The 12,003-nt window shown below is 39.0% G+C and overlaps 1 protein-coding gene across 25 annotated transcripts in view; it reads right to left on the reverse strand.

The window, feature by feature from the left end:
- PRDM5 (PR/SET domain 5) overlaps window positions 1-12,003 on the reverse strand; it is a 94,397-nt gene that overhangs the window by 35,732 nt on the left and 46,662 nt on the right. For 18 of the 25 annotated variants that reach the window (XR_010613958.1, XR_010613984.1, XR_010613980.1 and 15 more), the window contains exons 11-13: window positions 10,236-10,322; window positions 8,429-8,522; window positions 3,662-3,822 (exon numbers count right to left, since the gene is read on the reverse strand). Coding sequence is in view for 10 of the 25 variants with exons in the window: in XM_065685832.1 (XP_065541904.1) it covers window positions 3,662-3,822; window positions 8,429-8,522; window positions 10,236-10,322 (342 nt within the window). In the remaining 15 variants the exon portion in view is untranslated. Of the gene's footprint in view, window positions 1-3,661; window positions 3,823-8,428; window positions 8,523-10,235; window positions 10,328-12,003 lie in introns of all 25 variants that reach the window. The other 7 variants (XR_010613990.1, XR_010613988.1, XM_065685956.1 and 4 more) reach the window with 4 other exon arrangements.

A 12,003-nucleotide genomic window follows, 5' to 3' on the forward strand; every position in this document is an offset into this window, starting at 1 on the left:
TGTTGCTTTGCCCTCAGATGCAGGGGCATTTTTTTCCTTTTGAAGGTGCTGGATAGTGTTGAACAAAGCCCTGTAAGCATAGGCCAAGCCCCAGCACGTTGCCGTGATTTGTCCGTCTCTGGTATGGCCAGACTGACCACACACCTCATTTAAGTGTTTTACTAATTCTTCCGGATTTTGCACTTGTTCGGTGGTGAAGTTCCAAAGTACTGGAGGAGCCCACTGACCTAGATACTTGCCCATGCTATCCCACACACCCTGCCACTCATGGCTGTCCAGCCCCGGGGAAAATCTCTTGGTCCTCCTATATTGTCGTTTAACCCCAGACAAGGCCCAAACCTGACTCTGCTTAATTCTTGAAATCAGACGAGATGGTTGTGGGTAAAACACACTCCGTATGCGGGCCAACATGGAAATCCCCATCACAATCAGGAAACAGGTCTCAACAATATTAAAAGGCCATTCAAGAACTTCAAAACTCTCAAATGATGCTGTAGCTGGTCTGAGAGGGGGGCTAAGAGGGTAAAAGAGTGTTTCCTTCGCAGGTTGACCACCCGAGAAGGAGAAAAAAGATGTGAAATTGCTAAGCACCTTTATTATATACCTCCCAAAGTATAAAGGTGGTGACCACACTGGGAGCATAAGACCGATCAGTTTCATGATCAATGATTCTATTGTATTGCAAGTCATTATAAAAAAGTACAATGAGATAAAAACCTTAGCCCACGCCCCACACTTGAAAAACATTACCACAGCAAATACCGGCTGTATGTAATGTACAGAGTTCTGAACCTGTGAGACCCAGAGGAACAGCTTTGAGAGCCAATAAATCAGCATTGTGACGAGTGACTATTAATCTGGTCAGATCTGTCGTTATCTCAACCCTTCGTGCCCCACGTTGGGCGCCAAAAAGAACTGTCGTGGTTTAAACCAATCCACACAGGTCGTCCACTCACCCCCCCCCCCGACCCTCCCCACTCCCGGAGGGATGGGGAGGAAAATCAGGAGAATGTAACTCCCATGGGTTGAGATAAGGACAGCCCAGTAACTAAGGTATAACACAAATCACTGCTGCTACCACCAATGATAATATTGATAAGAGAAAATAACAAGAGAATACGATACCACCGCCGAACGAGTTCGACCCCCCCGAAGAGCCAGAGCCTGCCCCTTCCGGGTAACTTCCAGTTCCCCCTCCGGGCATGACGTGCTATGGTATGGAATACCTCTTTGGCTAGTTTGGGTCAGGTGTCCTGTCTCTGCTTCCTCCCGGCCTCCCTCGTCCCCAGCAGAGCATGAGACTCACAGAGTCCTTGGCCAGAATAAACATTACTTAGCAACAATTAAAAACAATCGCTATTATCAGCTCTCTGCCCAGGCTGGAAGTCAAAACACAGAGCTTGCACCAGTTACTAAGAAGGAGCAAAACGGCTCCTGGTAAACCCAGGACACTCCTTTAGTGAAGAATTTTGAATCCCTTCATTTACAAGTGCTCATTCAAACAGGAAAGGAAAGATAACACATTAAATCATATGCACAGCTGACTATTTGGGTTTCAAGCTTTGCACATGACTCTCTTCAGATAGGGAAATTAATTCTTATTTTCATGAAAGACACTGAAGTGACATAAAAGTCTTCATTACATCATAAAAACCTTATCGCACATCGTACATATTACACTGCAGCTGAAGGAAGAGTAAATGAGATGTCATTTCAACACTGGATGCACTTGCACAATTTTTATTCCCTAACATCAGGGGTATCAATGTTAAATCCTTCTTGATTAGGATAGATTTCTTTAGAAATCACTTCTCTCTCTAACAGCAATATTAAGGAATACCATATTCACTTAATATATTTCAAACTACCAGAAAGGATTTCTCGGAGCAATACAGTACAACTAAAAGGCTCACAAGCATACAGCTAGTCTTAGTCTGACAGCAGCATAGAGCAATAGCAATTACAATTAAGAAGGAATGCCAAAGAGAGAACAGGGATAAACAATAAACACCAGGGACTTTCCATTAAAATACAGGTACACACAGCCATTTTTAATGTGAAATAGTAAGTCACACTGAATTTTTTAGAAAGTACTTTAGGGAAATTAAAAAAAAAATTATGCAGAGCACATCAATGATTCCAGGTAATACTTTGACTTTTGGATCTTACAATCCATCCTTCACAAATAATTGATCTGAATTCAATGTATCAGTATTATAAGCTAGGTCTGTTAACTCAAGTGATTAGAACAAGTAGATTAAGGATGAAAAGGATTGTGTGTCTGAAAAGCAGTCTTGTTTCCCAAAGAAATCAGTTTGCCTAATGAATGATACTATTCCCCCCTGAAGTCTTGCTCCCCAAGAACACAATGAGAAACAAATCACAATTTTGTTTTGCACACCATTTGGTTTTTAGTTCCTTGGACCAATATATTCAGGCTTGAAAAACAAATGTGCTTTAATACTCCGAAAAAGAACACCTTATAAAGATCTCTCTCTGTTACAGCAAAATTCAACTCATAGAATAGGCTGAACAACTGATGAACCTGGTTATTTGAATCTCAGCTATCTTACAGTACGTGTACTGAAGTCTACAAACAAGGCAACCCACATCATTTAAGCTCTTCTGAAGAACAGGCAAAAACCTTCTACTAAGCATATCTGAGAGGAACGTATCTTGTTTACACAGTTAAGTCACTCAATCACAGGAAACTGTTTTCCAGCAACTATAATTACTAAGTAACTTAATGCATATTAAATATGGGACAAGCAGCACTTAGACTGAAGGCAGACAGACAGCAAATGCATCAACATACATTTAATGGAAGATCAAGATCTTTAAAAGACCACAAAGAAACTAAAGAGACCTCATTCACAGTTGGTTCCAATACTTTTTCCAAATACTTTTTGCACATTAAGGAGACAATGCCATCCACTACCTTAGAGATTTCAACAGTCTACTATCTCCCAGTAACTTGGTTTAGGCTCTAAAGACGTGTACTAGTTCCCACAGCTGTAATACATAGGGCTGGAGAGACATTGGAAGACTCCCTTACATTTTTTCTTCAATTTTGAATATATATTTGTGTTGTAATGCATAGGACTCACCACAATTATGTGCTGAAAATGTTGTAACTAAATAATTCAGTTACACCCAGTTTTCTTACTAAAATTTTACATGCATATATGAAGAGCATACTACATGGCAAACAATGTATGCATCATGTTTTTCAATAAAATCTCGCAATCTGCATTTGGCGGCAATGCCTCAGCTGATTTGTTCTCGATTCAATTACTTTCTTCTCATTTCTTTGCTGTAACATAAACCTGACCTCATGCACAACTAGGGAACAAGGTTTCTTCTAAAGTTTACCCCAATTCCACCACAGAGATCAGTGGGAAGGAGTATGGCAAGAGTAGTGCAGCAAGTCCACCCACACACTGGATGCTGGAGTACCTACACTGGATTTATACATATGCACCCACTACAGATTCTGCATGCCACCAAGAATCCCACTACTGCAATAAGCATTTTAGGATGTGAACCACCATCATAGCTTTCTACTGAAAAGCCAGAAATGCAGAAGCATCTGGGGATTTTATGTTTATTACCATCTTAAAGACACAGAACAAATTAGTATGACAGAACTTATTCTACTCACTTTTTTATGACTCTTTAGGACTGAGGGTGTCACAAAAGCTTTGTCACAGAGATCACACTTGTATTTCTTATGTCCATCGTGTACAACTTGAATATGAACATTTAATGTGTCCTTTCTTTTGAAAGTAGCGTCACAGTGATCACACCTGAAAGTCCTCTCACCTTATAAAGAGAAAAACAGTGCTTAAAGATATCATATTTTTGTGGAAATACACTAATACTTCCTGTTTCAGAATAATGAATAAAAGCAGTAAAGACAAATTAAAAGCTGGGTTCTGAGAACAGAAAGAACATCAAATCAGGTAAAAATGTCACTGGGAAATTAAGGAAGTAGTCCTGACAACAATGTAGCCAGAAATGTGAAATTAAACTCTATAGCCAAAGGCAAAATGGCATCCAGTGGAAACGGCTGCCAGTGAGATGAAGCACAGGTTTTATCAGAACCTCTTTAACAGACTCTGCTTATAGTAACAAGCAAAAAGATGCAACAGGCTTAACCTGTTGAAACTTAAACGGCAAGAGACATCTTCCTGAATTTATAATACTCTTCAACCATATACAGTTACGACACCAAGTATGTATTTTGCCAACTTCTGGCTAAAAGTTTAACAAAATTCAACATGCAAAGCAATGGGAAGCCTAGAATTTGCTGATTTTTTAAGTGCTATTCTAGATGAAGGAAAATAACCAGTGTTTCTCCTCAGCTTCCTTATTTAGCAGAAACCCTGTATCTCATTACAGAGGAGCCATCTGATATTGCACTATCTCCATGCAAAGCCGGCTCACTGAACAGTCTTTACACCTTACTGGTTTTGGGGTTTTTTTTTAAACCATAAAGATACATGAAAACTTAGTTTAAAAATACCAGTAGTACACAACAATGCAAGGAGGTTTTGAAGGTTTCTCAACAGCCTAAAGCAATAATCAAAACTGCTTGCAAAAAGATGTACTAAAACTTCCTGAGCAGCTCTGGAAATCACAGAATCACAAAAACGTTAGGGTTGGAATGGACCTTAAAGATCATTTGATATGCAACCTATTTCATAATACCTCATTGTGATAAAGAACAACCACGTTTCATATCATAAATGTAAAAACATGTCTGACGCTTAAGAAAAATCACTGCCAAAAACAAACTCTGGCAGATAAGAGTAATACTAATGATTCCAAATATATTCCTAATATTAACGTATAAAAATAAAGAATTTCCATTTTGTATTTTCAGTCAACATATTTGCACTGCGATAGATCTAGAGGTTTGTTACAAAATAAAATAGCAAAAGATAAGACATAGATTCTCTTCAGGCCTAGGCACCCTAGACAACGGAAGTAAACAAGAAAGTTTATCATTGACTCAGCTCTTGAAACCACTGAAGGCAGGAAACTTTTTCAGAGTACCTGACCTGAAACTGTTAACAATATTGATAAATGTCTCCCAAGATGAAAACAGAGCACTAGCATAATATATCCTACAGTGCTTTCCCCCAGGAATACACAACACAAATGTATCTTTCCTAGGAATGACATTATCTATTCCACTGATGCAGTCTCTTTATGACAAAACAAGAAAATTAAAATCAGGACTACACATTCTTTACTTTAAATGAGTGATCTTCAGTGCCCACTTCTGCTGACCCCTGTAGCAGTAGCTAATCAGTATTTCTCCTACTAACAAACATTCTGCATGCAGATTTTTACCCTGGAAAGCAAATACATAATGAGGATTAATCCTCCTCGACAAATGCAATCATGTTCATGCATGTCTCCACAATCCTAAGTAACTAAATCATCCAAGTAAAAATGCTCAGGACTACGCATTCTTGTTAACCAAGCCTCTTACGGCCTCATGAGCTAGCATTAGCAAGGTATGAGGTACTATACACTTATGTACCTTATATCCTCCCTAAACACTATAGCTAAGAATAAAGGGTTAGCCCCAACATTGACAGTGACATGAGAACACAGTTACTAAAACTATTATCAGCAGCATGCCTAGGAGAAAAAATTTGTCTGACTCTCAGAAGATGGGTTACATTTCTACAGCCAAAGCCTGGGGAGGGAGGGTAGAAAGAAGAGTTTGGATTTTTATTATTATTGGTTAGTTAGACATACTTGATATTCAATTTGTAAAGTTTTATTCATGATGACTTTTCCAATTTCAAGACAGGAACACCTGAAAAATTAGTTTACAAAATATGAATTTTTCCAGTATATTTAGTTTGTAAAATAAAATTTAAGTTATTCTACATCATTCTGCAGAGGGCCTGCCTCTAAATCAATAAGGGGATACTGAATTTAAAAAAAAAAGAAAAAAAAAAAAGATGTAGAATGACCTTCAATTTTCCCTTCAAATTTCAAGCTTCACAAACAATTTTTTTCTTTCCTACAGCACACAACAATAAAGCCAGATTAATACATCTAGAAGTTCCGGTTTGTTTCCCTCCTGTGTTTTACAGAGCACATATATTTCAGAGCTATGAGAGGGACTACCATTCAGCTGTAGAAGGACAATGCCAGTAATTTTGAGTTACTTCAAATATGAAAGGCTTATTATCATGCCATCACAACTTCTCAGTCTCAGAGTCAGGTCATGAGGAGAAGACTTCTACATTTCTTCTCTGGGAAGACAAGCTCTTTTCAGACAACAGCAAAGCCCCTTGTTTTAACCACAGCCTTGAACTAAAAACTCTTTATTCTTCAGTTTATCCTAGTAATGACTTTCACCTTGCTATTGGTCTGTCAGCACTTCTTTTTTTGGACTCTACAGATGAGAGATGCAGTATGACTGTAAAAACTTTGCTTATATTCTGCTGTATTAAAGGCTCCTTATTAAGTTGCCCAGTTGTTGAGCCATTTTTTTCAAAAGTAAGAAATAAAAAAAATTTTAAAAATCTTTCCTGTGATTAATAAAAATGCAAGTCTTTTCAGTTTAACACTTGGACTCATTTTAGAGGTGGTTTTACTTATGATGGCAGAAGTTACCGCTTTCAAACACCTACTCTGTACTTCAGCAGGTATGTTTCCTTTTGCACCAAGGAAGACTGACAAGACAGTGTCTGTGCCAGTGCACTTCACAGTCTGATATATTTTGTATTTGCTTAAATACTGGTGGTTCACGAACAACTAAACCTGGCACAAATCATAACCCTAGCTCAAAGAACTCAAATTTGCTGAGCTCCCATCCTCTTCAAAAATAGTCATAGGATATGTTTTTAGAGAGACCTTTACCAAGGCAGACTACTCTCTGCACTGTGAATTTACTGCTTTTGGATATTTTGCAAATGCTTGGTTCATTAGAAAATACACGGCTAAACAGGTTTTTAACTACCCCACCCCCTGCCATCATTTTTAAACATTTAACACTAGAAAAAATGTTTAAATTCAATGCTTTATGAAATCACAGAAGTTCTGAAAGATAACTGTAAAACAACAAACTAAACACACCCGTCTAACACTTCATGTAACATAAACACCATTTACGGGACTGACAAATGAAAGTTTAGTTGTGTTCTTAATAATACCAACTTAAATATTCCCCAAATCAAAGTACTGCCTTCTTGAAGCCTTGTAGCTTCAAGGATTTCAGACCATGAATATTTTCTAAACTCTAAATTGCTGATATTCACATTGTTGAATGGTAGTCTTGGGCTCTGTCAATATCAAAGACTGAGAAAATTCCACCAAAAATAAATCTTTATGCAGGCAGTTAAAAAATAGTACAGAATGCCAAGAACAAGTTACTCAAGAGGGAAAATGGCCACAGCATTTCTCTTGGCTGCAAGTTCTACAACACAGGCAGGAAATACTAGCCTGATCTGGCACAGGACAGAGAATCTGAGTTTCAAGCTCTAAACAGGACTACCTACAAAAATTGAGTAAGCCATCAAGTTATAGAATCATAGAATAGTTAGGGTTGGAAAGGACCTTAAGATCATCTAGTTCCAACCCCCCTGCCATGGGCAGGGACACCTCACACTAAACCATGTCACCCAAGGCTTCGTCCAACCTGGCCTTGAACACTCACAGGGATGAAGCATTCACAGCCTCCCTGGGCAACCCAGTCCAGTGCCTTACCACCCTAACAGGAAAGAATTTCTTCTTTACATGCAATCTAAACTTCCCCTGCTTAAGTTTTAACACATTACCCCTTGCCCTGTCGCTACAGTCCCTAATGAAGAGTCCCTCCCCAGCATCCCTACAGGACCCCTTCAGATACTGGAAAGCTGCTATGAGGTCTCCACACAGCCTTCTCTTCTCCAGGCTGAACAGCCCCAACTTTCTCAGCCTGTCTTCATACAGGAGGTGCTCCAGTCCCCTGATAATCCTTGTGGCATCCTCTAGACTTGTTCCAACAGTTCCATGTCCTTTTTATGTTGAACTGCACATAATACTCCAGGTGAGGTCTCATAAGAGCAGAGTAGAGGGGCAGGATCACCTCCTTTGACCTGCTGGTCACGCTCCTTTTGATGCCTCCATTTCTTCTTTCTTAAAATGGAGGTAACACTGTCATGCTTTATGCACAAATAAATCTGCCATCAGACCCCAAGTCATTGCTAAATTTTATACAGCATATTTGGATTTGCATTTAAGTGCATTTAAAGACAAGTTTGGAACTTGGCTCTGAATCTTCTAACTCCCTGGGGCTAGAGCTGAATCTCAATAGTAATTTAATATAGCAAATTGCATACTGGAGCAAGGTGCCATATGTCTGCTTTACTCAGTCAAATGTGAGAACTGAGGAAGTTCTTTTCCCTCTCTTAGCACTTACTGTTATGGATTAACAGATGTCTTTGTAGAGAGAACGGGGTTCGGAACAAAGCTTTGCATTCCTCACACTGGAATGGTCTCTCTTCAGAATGGGTCTGCAGATGAAAGACAACATGTAAGAGGGAAAAGCTCAAGGAAATCAATTAGCTCTCATTACAGTAATTATAGCTAATTCACTAGTCTGGATTCAGGAGGGAATATCACAACAATTGGAAACATCAGGGGATGAAGAATTAACAATCATTCTGCCATTATCGAGAATCCCAAAAATCAGCATAACAGCTACTGAATAAATATGCCTTTCCAGTCCTCAAAACTGTTTTCTGAGGTACGCATTTAAACAGAAGCAAAATATAGAATAACCAGGAAAGAAAACCACCAAAAGCTCAGTTGCACTATGTCATCAGTACTCACACTGGCCTTAAGTACTTACTAATACGAATAAATGCTTGAAAGCCTGTAAGGGGATGCCTATAAGGATGCTGGGGAGGGACTCTTCATTAGGGACTGTAGTGGTAGGACAAGGGGTGGTGGGTTCAAACTGAAACAGGGGGAGTTCAGGTTAGATCTAAGGAAGAAGTTCTTTACTGTGAGGATGGTGAGGCACCGGAACAGGCTGCCCAAGGAAGTGGTGAATGCTCCATCCCTGGCAGTGTTCAAGGCCACGCTGGACAGAGCCTTGGGTGACACGGTTTAGTGTGAGGTGTCCCTGCCCATTGCAGGAGGGTTGGAACTCTGTGATCTTAAGGTCCTTTCCAACCCTAACCATTCTATGATTCTAATTAAACGTACACAAAAACCTTTCCCTCTGTTAAGCCTGAAGGTAAATCTGATCTGATTATCTCAAGACAGTATCTAAAATCTGGCCAAGAAAATTTCTCAAATCATGAACCTAGTCTTACATATCCTTGTGTCAGCTTCTTATACTAAAAGACAAAAAAAGAAAAAAAATAAATAGGAGTATCAGTACTGAGGGTTTTGCTTGTTGTAGAAGAAGTTATAGTTGAGAAACAGCCTCAAAGCCATACATAAAATAAAAGCGCCTAAGCTTGGATTAATCTCTCAAACTGTAAAGTTGCTGAAGCAGATTTCTTTTCTGGAGTTTGTTAAACATCCAGCTTCATTCTACTTCTGTAAATTTCAAAGCACTTTCCCTGTTTCCTAGTGTTATTAAATGCTGTCCCACTGCAGATAGCAAATTAAACCATACAATTTATTATCTAGCCAATTTCCTACTATTTTTGCAAAGGACATCAAGTTTAAACTTGTATTAGATCTTAAGTAGAAGCTGCTGTGCCAAGAGGAAAAGGGGCAGTGTTTTATAATATGCACAAAATTAGGTAAATAAGAGTACACATTAGCATAGTACATATTTAGATAATCTATTTCTGCTATTCATAATACCATACAACATTTATAGCTATCCCTTAAACTATGGAAAAAAAGGGATTTGTGGGCAGTCAGCATAATTATTTACATGTAGACTGAGGGCCTTGAACCTAGATGTATTTTAACACAAATGTCCTCCTACATACACAACAGTATAAAAACATTAGAGTACTTGCAAAGGCATACAGAGTCTTTGGATTCAAAGTCATTCCCTGGACCTCAGCCTATGTCACTTAAAGCAAAAAGGCAACTGAAGCATCATCAAACGTGTGGAAAGTATCACATATAAAACCTGCTGAATTATTCAGTCCAGATTCTACAATTTTATATCAGTTTGCATCAGAGGACACCCTGACTGGCAATCTCAGAAGTCAGGCCAAGGATTGACAGTACATGAAGAGACTGAACTACCTTCTCACCTCAACAGGTGGTTCCTCCAGAACAGGGTTGAGATATATTGATGAGACACTGTGGGGAAGCTTGCAGTGCTGCTGTCTGTGCTGTACCTGTTCTGTGGATAAATAGAAGGGTTCAGTCTCTAGGGCTGTCAATCTGGCACCTTTCACGAGCGCAAAATTCCTCTTGCTTACTCAAAAAATGGTTTAGAACACTCACCACTCGAGTGATAGTTCTGAAGATCGGAGATTTGTACAGAATTCCTTATCATCTCCTTGACAGTTCTCCTAGTCTTTTGACCAAAATACAATATTCACCTGTACATCTTAACTTCACTACAAACACCTACGCAGGCATACCCTCATGCAAGGATACAGAGATCATTTGCCTCTTTTGTGAGTGGTCCAAAACCAACCTAAGTCTACCACAAAAAGACATGCAAGTCCTAATGAGGTGAGGTATCCCCACCAGACAACCATATTACTTGTAATACTGTCCCTTTTTTGTCCTACTAACAGGTTCCAGATCAGAAATGGCTTCCATTCAGTCAGAGCAGAAGACAGGTGTACAATCAAAGCAACTGAGGAGGGGCTCTTACGGAATATTTCGTATCTGCCATTTCTAACAAAACATTTATAGAAGTTTAAACCCAGCCCAATTATTCTCAACAGAGAAACTGAGGGAATATGGTTGTTCAAATTCATTATGCTCCCCAATACCAAATAACCCTGGATTAACCATAAACCCTTTAAAATCCTGTGTCTGCTGACCTATATCTGCTCACTGTTATATCCTCATATTTTATTCTCTGAACTCATCCTCTATACATAGCACAATGGAGCAGATGGAACAAAACCTTTGCTTTCTTCTGTATTGAAGTAATCTGCATTATATGGCACAGAACATTGACTACTTTTATCTGTAGCATAATCCAGTGCTACATTTGCCTCAATTTCAGATACTATTCTCTTCCCTTGTCACAAAAATGGAACCGTATTCTTCATATGATCACATGGTCATATAGTCCAAGCTTTTTGAAAAGACATTTGAGCTAGTTCCACCTCACACTTCCCAGTGCTGACATCTCCAAGGAAGTGACAAAGCAAGTTCGCACATGTACCCTACACTCAGCAGTGTAGTGCAGAATCAGCACATTAGAGAGGTACCACAGGAAGACGTAAGAGTGGTAAGTTAGGGTTCCCATTATAATGCTCCACTGAACGGAGCAGATATACTCTTAGCAATTCCACTGTCCACCTCCCAGTGAAATCCTGTGAAATGTGAGCAACTAATCTCCTTCTCATGAAATGACCCAACATTCGTCCATATCTGGAAGATGTTTAAAAGCACATTGTGGGAGTCATTCTTACTCTGATACTCCCAACATAAAATAACCCCCATAAAAGAATCCCAGAAACAACAGCAACAAGTTTCCACCTAAAACACAAAAATTCAAAGGCACAAAATTAATATGCATCCTGCTTATTATAAATAAGAATTATGTGGCTCTACTGTAAAACCCAAAACACTTTTTCAAGTGTGTTGCTATCAAACTTGAAAGCATGTTTTCTGTTAAATGCAGTTGATTTAAGTATTTTTAACCACTATACCCATCATTCCTAATGCAGGATTCTAAGCTCCCTGCTAATAGCACAGTAACTGCATCCCGTAACTCAAAAAGGCACTGTGAAATAATTCAGAGTACAACTTTTCTTCCTTCTAAAGAAAATGGAACCTAGGAAGATGTCTTAACGGAATACACACATAATCACTAAAAACCCAAGGTGAAGA

The sequence above is a fragment of the Lathamus discolor genome, chromosome 1 (assembly GCF_037157495.1).
Source record: "Lathamus discolor isolate bLatDis1 chromosome 1, bLatDis1.hap1, whole genome shotgun sequence".
NCBI classification, from domain to species: domain Eukaryota; kingdom Metazoa; phylum Chordata; class Aves; order Psittaciformes; family Psittacidae; genus Lathamus; species Lathamus discolor.